Source organism: Salmo salar, chromosome ssa17 (assembly GCF_905237065.1).
Source record: "Salmo salar chromosome ssa17, Ssal_v3.1, whole genome shotgun sequence".
In the NCBI taxonomy this organism is placed as follows: Eukaryota; Metazoa; Chordata; class Actinopteri; order Salmoniformes; family Salmonidae; genus Salmo; species Salmo salar.
This window is the reverse complement of record NC_059458.1, coordinates 60,976,905-60,990,914: the sequence shown is the minus strand read 5'-3', so window position 1 is coordinate 60,990,914 and position 14,010 is coordinate 60,976,905. Positions and strand designations below refer to the sequence as shown.

At 39.9% G+C, this 14,010-nt stretch overlaps 1 protein-coding gene across 2 annotated transcripts; it reads right to left on the bottom strand.

The window, feature by feature from the left end:
* Positions 1–6,172: 6,172 nt before the first annotated feature.
* LOC106576242 (secretory phospholipase A2 receptor) lies at positions 6,173–12,407 on the bottom strand. 2 transcript variants are annotated; one of them, XR_001321911.2, is made up of 8 exons: positions 12,360–12,407; positions 11,556–11,594; positions 9,521–10,588; positions 8,696–9,049; positions 8,235–8,579; positions 7,558–7,839; positions 7,008–7,382; positions 6,173–6,605 (listed from the first exon to the last, which is right to left on the bottom strand). XR_001321911.2 is itself a non-coding variant. In XM_045699882.1 (6 exons), exons 3-6 carry the CDS (start codon positions 9,897–9,899, stop codon positions 8,353–8,355), a joined length of 831 nt encoding a protein of 276 aa, XP_045555838.1. In that variant the 5' UTR covers positions 9,900–10,588; positions 11,556–11,594; positions 12,360–12,407; the 3' UTR covers positions 7,982–8,352. The 2 variants fall into 2 exon arrangements, 1 of the variants encoding a protein (XP_045555838.1); XM_045699882.1 differs by lacking the exons at positions 6,173–6,605; positions 7,008–7,382; positions 7,558–7,839 and having other exon boundaries at positions 7,982–8,579; positions 9,521–9,624; positions 9,754–10,588.
* Positions 12,408–14,010: the final 1,603 nt, after the last annotated feature.

Here is a 14,010-nt window from a genome sequence, read left to right as displayed (position 1 = left end):
GCGTACTCGTCAATGTTGTTGTTCGCAGCAATGCGTAACATATCCCAGTCCACGTGATCGACACAATCTTGAAGCATGGAATCCGATTGGTCGGACCAGCGTTGAACAGACCTGAGGGCGGGAGCTTCCTGTTTTAGCTTCTGTCTATAGGCTGGGAGCAACAAAATGGAGTCGTGGTCAGCTTTTCCAAAGGGAGGGCGGGGAGGGCCTAATATGCTTCACGGAAGTTAGAATAACAGTGGTCTAGGGTTTTGCCATCCCTGGTAGCACAACCGATATGCTGATAGAATTTTGGGAGCCTTGTTTTCAGATTAGCCTTGTTAAAATCCCCGGCTACAATAACTGCAGCCTCAGGATATGTGGTTTCCAGTTTACATAGAATCCAATGAAGTTATTTCAGGGCCGTCGATGTGTCTGCTTGGGGGGGGGGGGGGGATATACACGGCTGTGATTATAATCGAAGAGAATTATCTTGGTAGAAATTGCGGTGAACAAAATGACTTGAGTTCTTGTATGTTGTTATGATCACACCACGTCTCGTTAATCATAAGGCATACACCCCCACCCTTCTTCTGACCAGAGAGATGTTTGTTTCTGTCGGCGCGATGCGTGAATAAACCAGGTGGCTGTACCGACTCAGATAGCGTGTCTCGAGTGAGCCATGTTTCCGTGAAACAAAGAACGTTACGGTCTCAGATGTCTCTCTGGAATGCTACCCTTGCTCGGATTTCATTGTTGTCAAGAGACTGGACATTGGCGAGTAGTATGCTCGGGAGCGGTGCACGATGTGCCCGTCTACGGAGCCTGACCAGAAGACCGCTCCGTCTGCCCCCTCTTCTGCGGCGCCGTTGTTTTGGCTCGTCGGCTGGGATCCGATCCATTGTCCGAGCAAGGGTGGTGGGCCAAACAGAGGATCCGCTTCGGGAAAGTCGTATTTCTGGTCGTTATGTTGGTGAGTTGACGTTGCTCTTATATCCAATAGTTCCTCCCGACTGTATGTAGTAAAACCTAAGATTACCTGGGGTAACAATGTAAGAAATAACACAGAAAAAAAGCTAAATACTGCATAGTTTCCTAGGAACGCGAAGCGAGGCAGCCATCTTTGTCGGCGCCAGAAGTTCCTGCATTTGATGCAATTACAGCATTCTAACATAATCTTGTAATTTCCACCACACATACTTGTATCATGATACCCAAGAAGACTAGAGGCTGTAATCATTGCCAAAGGTGCTTCAACAAGGTACTGAGTAAAAGGTCTGGATAGGATATTTCAGTTTTTTATATGTAATCCATTTGCAAAACAAAATGTAAAACCTGGTTTTGCTTTGTCATTATGGGGTATTGTGTTTAGATTGATGAGGATATATTTTTTTTAAATCCATTTTAGAATAAGGCTAGCGTAGCGTTACAAAATGTAGAAAAGTTAAGGTGTCTGAATACTTTCCGAATGCACTGTATAGTCTAATTTGAGGTAAATGTGAGGAGATTTAAAAGCATGTATCAAGACTCTCTAAATCTACTGATTCCCGCAATGTCTATGATATGCATAAGATTTTTTTTTACTCACACTGCTAATTAACTTTAGATTTGACACCTGCACTTTGAAAAAAGTTGCTATCTAGAACCTAAAAAGGTTATTTAGCTGTCCCCATAGGAGAACCCTTTGAATAACCATTTAGGGCTCCCGAGTGGCGCAGCGGTCTAAGGCACGGCATCTCAGAGCAAGAGGCATCACCCACGGGGGGCCAGTACAAAAAATATATATATATAAATAATTATGCATTCACTATGCATGCTCTGGAAAAGAGCGTCTGCTAAATGACTAAAAATGTACAAAAAATCACCGCAGTCCCTGGTTCAAATCTAGGCTGCATCACTTTCGGCCGTGATTGAGAGTCCCATAGGGCGGTGCACAATTGACCCAGAGTCGTCCATATTTCGCCAGGGTAGGCCGTCATTGTAAATAAGAATTTGTTCTTAACTGACTTCCCTAGTTAAATAAAAAATAAAAAATGAATTTGGTTCCATGTAGAACCATTCCACAGAGAAAAACATTTTTCTATGAACAAAAACGGTTCTTTGACGGGTTCTCCTATTAGGACACCTGTAGAACCTTTTTTTCTAAGAGTGCAGTGGCGGATTAGGACCAATATTCATCCAGGGCATTTCTAAAACACTGGCCCATTATTTAAACCTTAAGGCCCCCATTATTAGCCAGATAATAAAAATGTTCCATGTAAAACGAATACCTTAGACAGGCCCACTTGGCTAAAAGTGGACCAGCCCACTTGGCTAAAAGGGAACCAGCCCACTTGGCTAAAAGTGGACCAGCCCATCTGGAATTTCTGGCAACTGCCAGATGGCCAGTCCGCCCCTTTCAGAGTTTAGTGAGTCTTAACTTCATTCAAATACACAGAATACTAAGCAAAAGGCTCCATTCAAATAATTTCAAACAGTAAGTTACAAAAGGCGCTAAACATATCTGAATTATTACCTCTTCAAAGAAAAGCACAACATATCGGGACATTTTTTTTATAATGCAACTTGAAATGATGGCCACCTACCCAGTTAGCTGTCCTGTTCCCTCTCCAGAGTTTGGATGTGAGATGCAGAGACAGGGGAAAGAGAGATGAGTTTCTAGAGTTTCTCTCCTCCCTCTCTGCTGACCAGGTGAACACACCCAGGAGATGCTTCAACTCCAACCCCTCCCTCCACATCAACAACACTGACCAAAATACCCAATGTATTTTCTCTGTTATGACAGTGGACTTTAAACAGTGTTAGACATACAGTACATCTATCTTACTTGATCAAATGTACATTTCTGTTAGTGTATCAAGTTCACATTTGTGACAATAATTTGCAGTACATTTGGTAAATAGGAATCAATTCAATATTATTTCAACTGGACATGGGCTTCACTAAAGAGCCTGGTTCAGTACAATATCCACAGACCTCTGATTGACGAGACATGAGTATATGTGGTTAAAGAAACAAAGAAAACCCCAAATATATCATTGTAACCTGTGTCAGTGAGTTCTCCCAGTTCCAGGCAAATCAGGTAGCCTTCTGACAACCCAATGCATTGTAATTAAAATCCAGTTTTCTATGTGGTACCTGCAGGGCTATGGCAGCCAAATCTCCAATTGTGTAAACAAAGTGCAACGTAATTCAGGGTGTACAAGAGCCCATAGTTCCTGGTACGGACACGTTGTAGTCCATACTGATAGCTTATTCGGTTGGAGTTCAGTGCTACGTTACAAGGAGTTAGGATGTGGTTTAACTTCATGGTCTCTATGTCAATTTGGATAAAAGCATTTGCTAAATAACTAGGCCTACATGATGACTTGGTTTATCAAGTTGATTTATGTATAACAGCCATCAACTACATGAATAAGGGCAAGAACCCCACACCCCTCCCCTGCTATCCATGAGCCTGTGTTTATAACTGTAATAGCTGACACAGTCAACAAACCATGACACCAGGGAAAATTATAATGATATCCAAATGTTGCTTAGATTCATAACATGGAATCTGTCATTCTGTTACACCCACAACAACCTGTCTGTCTCCATCTTTACAGTTCTCTGAACCATGCCACCTGGAAGTGGGCAAATAATTCTACATTGATGTGATTACTGCCTCCATCTCACCATTCCTGCTGCAGGCTGAAAATAATGGTAATACTGATGTCACTAATCAAACATATTTTATTGAAGAATGTCAACAGTCCATAAGTGAGTGTGTAAAATCATTATGAAGACTTTTACGCTCTGAATATCTCTCACTGCCACCATACATGTTTTTAATTACAAACTTGAAACACCACAAATGTCCTTTTTATTCCTCTTCTCTTATCAAATTGCCCTTATGTACAACATTATTACATTACATTCATACACTAACAAAAATCATTTATTATAATTTGATGTTCCAATAGTAAAACATTGTAAAATCTATCCTAATATACATTTACTTAATATGTTTATTTCATAAGGCAAATCAAACTATCATAACTTGAATAACATTAACTAATATAATATTGTAATATGTGTTATAAGATATATAATATATCATACGGTTTTCTTGGACCTTCCATCCCTCTCCTGCAGCATCATCACGGCTGGTCCTCTTCATCCAGACTCACACTGACCTAAGAAAACAAACACAACAGTACAAAGACCCTCACTGGAATTAGTTCATGAACACGTTACTTCATTTCCATACTGTCAAAACCTAACAAAACACTGTACAAGGGATTCTGAACAACAGACTAAACATAAGGAGGGACATTTTCAAAACTGTCACACAAAAAAAAGTGCTTACCTTCTTCAGGGCTTCGAAGTTCAACTGTTTTCCAAAAAACGTCTCCATTCAGCAGTTCTCTCCAGCGTAAGCCTTGGATGAAGTTCATGTTCTTCGCAAACTCCTTTCTTATCTAAGAGATATGATCAAAGCCAACAGTCTTCCTATTTTAATCAAGCATTTCAGTTAATTCATATGATCAATATAAACGTGATATCATATGAGGAGAGTGAAATGAGTGAGCATGACATTGATTTCTGATGTGGGAGATGTAGGACTACTGTACCTGCTCCAACATCTGTTCCTTTACCACTGGGTCATTGAGGTCAGCTCCTGAGTTAGATTTCAGAGACATCCTTACAATGCTCTGCTTGATTCTCTTTTCTAGATGAGACATCCACACAAAGGAAATTCAGCTTATTTACAAAAAATTCAAACTTTTCTTTCAATGTCCTTTTGAAGAATGTGAATTCCTTTGGAACTTAGAATGGAACTATTATCCACATGAACACACATTTGCATTAATCCCTAGTCAGAGTGGGGAGAGAGAGGTGGCATCTGACAGTGGATTTGACAACATGAAGCATCGCTGTGTCCGGCATCTGACAGTGCTTGTTAAAGTGGGACCCTATTGGTGCTAAACTGCCATCCCTGCACCTGTCTTACAGATATAAACCGCAATAAGATGGCAGTCTTGTGACCTGTCTGGTCTCGCGGTAATGACACAGCCTCTGGAACATGTAAGATGTCAGCGTAGGTTTGAATCTGCCCTAGTGCCTTTTGATGCATCCTCTGTCTATCTTTCCCTACTGTTATCCTCTCTTTCTGTTTATAAAAAATATATACATATAATAAAAAAAAGATTATAGTCTTACTTCCAGGTCAAAGGAACAGTCTCTTCAGAGAGCAGTCTCTATTGTCCAGGGAGGCCTGTACAGGTCAGAAAGCAGCAGTCACTACCACCCAGTTGAGGCTGATTGTCTGTACTCAATATTACAATATCAGTTTGATTTACATTAAAGCATTAAGGATATAGTATTGTTAGGTTCTAATTTTCAGAGTAAAAACTCTACGGACATTTGTGAAAGCTTAACCAAGTTTATTCTTCCCAGAGGATCAATACAGCTGCATTAGACGACATATTCACACAAGCACTGATATTTAACTATGCTGAATCTCCTCCTACACATCTGAAAAGCCAATGCATCTCTGTTGCTAGACAGAACCTTAGTGATATGTTCTTCCTCACTTCATCTGGCCTCTGCCCCAAAGTGCTCACTCCTCCCCAACTCACAGCTGTTATGGTGACTGGTACCAGACAGTGTCTCTTCTCCTCCCATAGGATCCCTCCCATAGGATCCCTGATGGCTAACAATAACATATTCTGACATAATGTAAATCTTACCCACTCTTCCTCAGTGACATGAATAAGTATATTTCATATTCTCAGAACCCAACAGTATGTAAGCATATACACCCACATGGGTTGACTGCTCAGACATCACCGAAGGACTCATCCAAGGACTGCTGGCTGAAGAGATCAGGGGCTGCACCTGGGAAAAAGATTTGAACTTGTGGTTTGGAGAGCAGTGTTGCATAAATACAGCCCATCAGTGCAATTGTACGTCAACATTACAGATGTCACAGACATCTCGCCCCCCTGAAAAGTTGTTTACTGAGATACCAGGTTCATTGTTGCTGACAGTTGAGATGGACTCCTTCAGTCCTGATGAAAATAATCATAAAGTCGATTTAGACTAGACATCACTGAACACCTCTCAAATCTTAGGGTTACATTATGACCATTTAAATTGCTTTTGATTCATAACTCAATGCACTTTCTATGAAGAATGAAATCCCACAATGTTCAAACTCTAAATGGATGTTTAATCAGAACAGAGATGAAAGGAAATACAAAATAACAATAATTACATTCTAACTAAATAGCGTTCTGAAACAGTACATATCACACAGGAGTTAAATGCTACATTTTCAGTTAATACCCTTTACTTTACCTTTCTTTACTCTATTTTAAAACAATAAAAGTATTACAGTAAATTATAGGTCAAATAACAATGCTTATGAGTCAGTCTATTTAAGTACAGTATCATTAAGTAATATAATGTAAAATATGACAGTAAAAAGTCCTAATAATAGTAATAGTTATATTGGTGTAAAATATTATGAATTGAAATGCAGGTTCCTTCCAGACCATGAGTGTGGTAGTCTCTCTGGTAGATCAGTGTGGTGTCTGTCTGCAGACTGTCCAGGCTGCCATGTAGAGCCCTCTAGTGGAGATCTGTTAAAACATCATATACAGGATGAGAGGACATTGATGTATCTTTTATGACCAGGTCTTGCCATTATGTTTTGGCTCATTCTAAAGACTATTACTAGTAGAGTGAGTCTAGACTGTAAAAGGGAGGGAGTTAAAGGGAGGAAAGAGCAATGCAGATAGTAGTCAGCTGTAGAAAGGGGGTGTCTGGGATGTAGGTTGAGCCTTATTCAATAGGGAGGTATAATCAGAGCATTGCATAAAGTAATACATTGCATAGAGATGACATGACAGTCAAGACAGCACATCTCTATTCTGCAGTAAACCATGACAGTTCTATGTAATATTTGTCTATCTGCAACGTTCTGAATATCCCACCTTGCAGAACAAGCCCTAAAATAGGAGCTCCAAAGTTGGGCAATGTACCTTGACATATGAAGGGTAATTCCTGATGACAGGAAGCATCCAGCCACTTCAGTTCTCCGTTACCAACCCGGACCATCTTACCACAGTGGTAATTGATGGGGTTGAGGGGGAAGCAGCTGTGCCACTCACTGAACTTCACCACCTCATCAACATCACCACTGGTCCACAGCCAGGGGGCGTTCCACTCAAAGATGGACCGCTCCAGACCAATCCACACCCCCCCACATGCCAGCTCCACATTGGCCAGGAGCTGGGTCACGTCAGCCTGCACGGTCTGGTTGGTGATGTGCACCAGGTTGGACTTGGAGCCACGACTTCTGCAGAACTCCAGGGCATTGATCCAGCTCTTGGACTCGTTGATTTAGTGCAGATCATCTATATGTACAAAACAAATGCATGAAATTATACACATGTAAATGCAAGTTTACTAACACAAAATCCTAAACACACATACACTTACAGTCTTATCTGCCATGAAAAGCCCAGCAACTGCCACTTGTACACCTTTGTACAGATTGGTACAGAATGGAGCTCCATGTCTGACACTCACCAGGATGGAGTGGAGAAGTTGTACTACTGGGGGAGGATGTGGGATCCCTGTCTGGGGAGGAGGAACCTGATGAAGTCAGTTGTCCACAGGAAGTTGAGGTTGGTGGTGTGGAGGTGGACTGTCCATTAGTAGTGGTAGGTAGTGAGGTGGTGGACTGTCCATTAGTAGTGGTAGGTGGTGAGGTGGACATCTTGGTAGACGCAGGTCCAGTTGAAGTAGAGGTGGTGCTTTCAGGGGTAACAGGAGTGGTCAAATCCCCAGTGGTGTTAAGTGGACTTTCATCTGTCAGAATGAAGTAGAATACATGCATATTTTTACATTTTAGTCATTTAGCAGACGCTCTTATCCAGAGCGACTTACAGTAGTGAATGCATACATTTCATTTCATGCATTTTTTTAAATTTTGAATGTGTCATTTTTTTGTACTGGCCCCCCGTGGGAATCAAACCCACAACCGTGGCGTTGCACTCACCATGCTGGTGTTGCATACCCCATGCTCTACCAACTGAGCCACAGGGAAGCTATAAGCATATAAGTGCCTGTTTCCTATCATGTTAGGACATTTTACATTGCATTAAAAAAATGTGTTTCTTTGTGTAGATTCTACACAACTTAGTCATAGATGATGATTGACTGTCAACACTAGTTTGATAACACTCTCTCAGTGTTCAACTTACCCCCATAGCACAGGAAAAGACTTTGAGTAGAACAATTTGTTGGTGTCCATTTTCTGTCATTTTCTGAGTTCAGCATAACACAGTTTCCATCTCCCACATGCACTGGATTGTTCCATTTCTAAAATGGTTCCCCACTGGACCAATTCCATGTGTTGTTCTCATGCTTTAGTCCAATCCAGGTGTGGTCATGCTTAGCCACCTCATCAAAGGCATCCTGTTCTTTCTGGTTAAAGATACTGGCCAAAACTCTACCTTTTGTTATGCAGTTTTTCAGAGCTGACTCCCACTTTGTACTTCCAATCATCAGCTCATAATTCTTCTCTGTTATTCCATTCCCATTATGAACTTATAGAGGGGAAGATGAAGTTACTAGTCAGATTGCATGAGACATAACCCAGGAAGCAGATTATGTCTCACTTTGTAAGTAGTATATAAATATATATATACTGAGAGATGCTTACCTAGTTGTTGACACACATACTGCTTATCACCGGCACAATTCTCTGGTTGCCAGTGAGATGAAGCGGAGATGACACACTCATAACCCTTGAAGTCGCCAAAGTGTGATGCCCAGTTAAAGAACATGAAGTCCTCTCCATCAGACCACTTCCACTTTTCATCTGGATCAGGCTTATCTCTATGGAGCCCAATCCACACATCACCACTGAAATTACCCAAAGTGGATTTAATTGTTCTCCAATCCTCTTCTGTGTGAATGATGGACAGGTTTGTGTAGTGCTGTCTGCAGTACTCTTGTGCATCGGTCCAGTCTTTCTCCTTAAGGACAAGGCTGTACTTTTTGGCTGAGTAGGTGACTGTTTAAAATACAGAGGAAAATGTTTATTAGACTGCTTGTTGTGTTGCGTGGCAAACATTACCATCTTTAGCTTCCACTATCTATTCTACAATATAGGCAACACATACTGTTTGATAGCAGAGTAATATAGAGATATCATTGGTGAAAGCTACAGAGCATGTGTCAGGTGCATGTAGAAATTAATACATTTGCAATCTCATTCCAAAATCAGAATTGATATAGGCTAAAGACTTAACTACCTACTGTACTCTTTATAGACTGCACAAGAATATAGAGTCACTTCACACTCTAGTGCTTGGTGATATCCTTGATAGTAAACATTCAGCAGAGATGATGGAAAAACAGAAACACAACGTGACAGAGTTTGATATCCATGTCTATGTTATCCGGTAATAGAGCCTATTAACAAAGTCTACCTATAATCATTAGAAATATATGACTCACATATACATTAACTGTATGTACTCACCTTTACCACTGCAGTTTCTCAGAGAGTAGCCTGAGGTTGCATGTTGGAAGTACTGTATTGTGACATGCCTATCCCCAGTTGAGACCTTCAGAAAACACATGTCACTGTGGGACAAATATCACAAAGGATGTTACTTATTAACGCAATGTCCAAAATAACAGGCATGTTTCTAAAGCCTTTATTTGCAGAAGAACAGTTAAAATAAAGAATTAAAAAGCTTTTTGAGCATGTACTTAAGTTGGTTAATGTTTGCTTCTTTCCCAACAAATGTGAAGTACTGGCAATTGACATTTTTGGTGCAATTCTGCCTGCACTGACTTGCATCTTGGGCTACGAATGCTTTCTCCATATTATATACCCTCAGGTCCACTCCATTCATTAGGTTCCTCTCACAACCTGTGTAACAAAGACATTTTACATCAGAAACCACTTCCTATTTTTTTTTATTAAATAACTCAGGTCAGCACCATAACTACCAGCACTAAACCTGGCTATAGAAGGACACAACGCAGAATGAACAAGACTGGACTAGAGAGACAAAAGGTATCAGTGGTATATTCAGCTATACTACCTGGACAATGGATGCCATTAAAGGTCCAATCAACAATGCAGCATGTTACAGTGTGTGGTGTACAGTATCTAGTAGCCAATGTAAATACTCTAAACCTCCATTTTGCTCATAATGAGAATAAATGCAACAAGCAATAACAATGAGTCATCAACACTTGCCTTTTACTACCTTTAGACTGTAGTATGTTACATGGTCGTTGTAAGGGAAATTGCTGCTATCTACACAACAGCAGTAATTTCTGCTGTCCTGAATGTTGGAAATGGTGAGGTCTTCCCCGCTGAGGCTGTACATTTTAGGGTCATTGAATGTGATTTTAACTCCATTCTTCTCCACAAGGGGGTTAGAACAATAACATCCATACCACCAACTGTTACCACAATTTCTGCCCCAGCATGTGTAATACCCACGATCCTTCACAGAGGACCCACAGACAAGGGTCACAGAGCTTCCCTCCAGTACTGATACCTCAGTCACCAACACTGGTGAGGACCTGCGTGCTGTGGGGTAAAAGGTTAAATCAGGAACATGTAGTTACTTGACTGGTCAGGCTTTGTGTCACTGACATAAACTTGTCCAAAGACAAGGAGATGGCTCAGTTTCATAAAAGTCACTGATTCTGTTTCTAGACACTGGAAGCTTCGTACTGTAGCTTTTGGGTAGTATTCTATTGTATGTGTTTGGTATTCAGTTGTATGTGTTTGGTATTCTGTTGTATGTGTTGACCAAGACAAGAAGATACAAAAATAAATATCTTGTTCTGTAGGTGTTATTTCTATGTCAGTGTGGATGTACTGTGGCTCATTGTATGTAACTGGATGTTGACAGTAGTGACACACTACTATTTTGAATATTGTCAAAAGTCATGACAGAGGGGCTACTGAAAGGAATGTTATAATATCTGTACATTATAGGAACACCAGTAATTACAAAAGTACAATGATTCATGTTTTGCTTTAGCTTGAGATTAAGAATCAATGGTAGACACTTTGTAAGTGCATGAAGAGGTCAACCGTACAGAAGTCGGATGTCTGTGTGTTGAAACTATACTTTCAGTTCGTGTTGATACTATGTTCCAGTCTTACTTCTGCTAGCACATGGTAGCAATAGGAGGAAGAAGGATTGGGAAACTAACTGCAAATAACAATAAGCTGAACTCCGCCTAGCAGAGACATCTTTGTATTAGCAACTATTTATTATGGGCTTATATGGTATTAAAGTTAAAGGACATCACCCTGGGTGGGGTGATCCTCAGTAGGGGATAGAAAGGGAAAACACCATCTTTTGAACTGAGTGTGTTACTTGAAAATGACTGTAAGTGAATACTCCGGGTTGCAATCATTATTAAACAAACTAACCTCTGATCAAAGAAATGTCCTGTGGTCTCTTGTATGAACATAGGGCAGAATTCCCTATCATTACTTGATAATACCAAGAGAGGAATATTCATCCCATCTGATCTCTTACCCAGTAGCAGGAGTAGAAGTACTGGCTGTATCATGACCACTGTGAACAAAATATTACATGTTTTGAATCACAATCCATCAGTTCTCCCTACCTTTCAAGTACATTTTTAAAAATTATTTAAAAGGAAACATAATTTTGGGTGAAAAACCACAACAATTTGCAAATTCAGACATGTTTGTAAGATTTCATGTAGAAGAAAATGTATATGAAAGAATTGTCTGTGTCTAGGAGGTTAATTTAAAGTCTGAACCAATGTGCACAATTTCCTTCTGAGAGAGTACACAGGCAGTGTTGTACCTATCCAGTTAAACAAAATGACAAGAAAGGGATGAAAATGTGATTTGACTACCAAAGTAGCATTGCAGTAACTCTATGGAACAGCTACATGGCATACAATTTGATTAACCAGACATGCACGTTGAAAGTAGCACGTAAATGTATAGTCTAAGTTTAGGTAAAATATGTGATGGGGATTTAATTTGAATATGTCTTAATCTCAATCTATTGACTCTCACAAAATGGCTATGATATGCATAATAGATGTACACAAAAAACCTCTAACTTTGATCTAATATTAGATTTGACCTCTAGTCAGTCTCAACTTCATTTAAATACACAGAATATTAAGAAAATAGCACCATTGAAATAATTTAAGCGAACCTGTACGAAACAGTTACCAAAGGCTGTTAATCATATGTGTGTAAGTATTTCATCTCTTCAAATAAAAGCACACTGTAAAATCATTTGATGTTTTCAATTTATCAAACAAATGTATCATGTAGCTTGAAATGATGGCACACCTACCCAGTTAGCTGTCCTCTTGCCTCCCTACAGTTTGGTTGTGGAACAGGGAGACAGGGAAAAGAGAGATGAGTTTATAGAGGTGTCTTTCTCTCCTCCCTCTCTGCTGACCAGGTAACCAGGGGTGTGTTCAGTTCGATTCAATGTTTGCTACGTTGCGTGACGTTTTGTAATGATCGACATCTTCCCCCAAAATAGTGCTCACCGTTCTTCAACAGCCTTTTAAATATGTTTTTTTCCATTTGGTGGGTGTGGTGAGGTGTGGCCTGATCAATATGGGTGTGACAATTTGACATCACAAAACTAATTCAGCACACTATTCGGTACTTGCCCTCTGGGCCATAGTAATCACAACGTTTTTCAACTGGTTGTTCAGTACAGTATTGTTTCCGTTGAATTCAACAAGGCACAACATTTTATCATACTGAATGCACCCCAGGTGAGGCTGAAAGTTCTGCTCCAACCCCTCCCTCCATGTATAAAAAACTGACCAATAGGCCTAATGTATTTTCTCTGTTATTGTAGTGGACTGAATACATGTTTTTTTTTAATACAGTACATCTAAGTTGCCTGATCGAATGCACATTTCTGTCAGTGTATCAAGTTTACATTTGTCATTATAATGTGCAGTACATTTGGGAACCACAAATCAATTAATTGTATTTGCACTGGACATGGGCTTCACAAAAAAAAAAAAATGCATCATACAGTACAATATCCACTGACCTCTGATTAATGAGATATGTGTGTTTAAAAAAAGAAGTAAACCAACACAGATATCGTTTTAACCTGTGTCAGTGAGTTCTCCCAGCGCCATGCAAAGCAGGCTGCCTTCCAACAACCCAATGCAAAGTTAAAAAAAACGATATTTTCAGAGTCTGCTTGTATGTGGTACTGCACGGCTGTATAATAATAACTTGGTGGTGCTTATATTTGTCCTGTTACACAGTTGTATGAGTATGTAATGGAAATGTGTTTCCCAACATGCATGTATTACTTGGATATCCTCCGATACTGGCAGTCGAAATCCCAAATGTGTAAACAAAGCAATGTACTGTAATTCTGGAAGTGTAAAAGCCCATAGTTCTAGTATGAACACTTTCTAGTCCATACAGGTAGCTTGATTAAATCCCAGTGCTACCAGTGGTCAGGATCTGATTTTAGTTCGTCTATTTAGATAAATGCATTTGCTAAATAACTACATTGTAAATAAAATGTGGGGTGTCAAATACTTAGAACCTTTGCTAAGTGATCATGGTGGTTGGTTTATCAAGTTGATTAATGTATAACAGCCATCAACTACATGAATAAGGGCAAGAACCCCACACCCCTCCCCTGCTATCCATGAGACTGTGTTTATGACTGTAATAGATGACACAGTCAACAAACCATGACACCAAGGAAAACTCTAATGATATCTAAAAATGTTGCTTAGCTTCATAACATGGATACTGTCATTCTGTCACATCCACAACAACCTGTCTGTCTCCATCTTTACAGTTCTCTGAACCATAGACCCTGGAAGTGGGCACTTTGTTTTACATTGTTGTGATTAGTACTTCCATCTCACCATTCTTGCTGGAGGGTGAAAATAATGGTAATACTTATGTTCCTAATCAAACATATTTTATTTAAGAATGTCGACAGTTACATC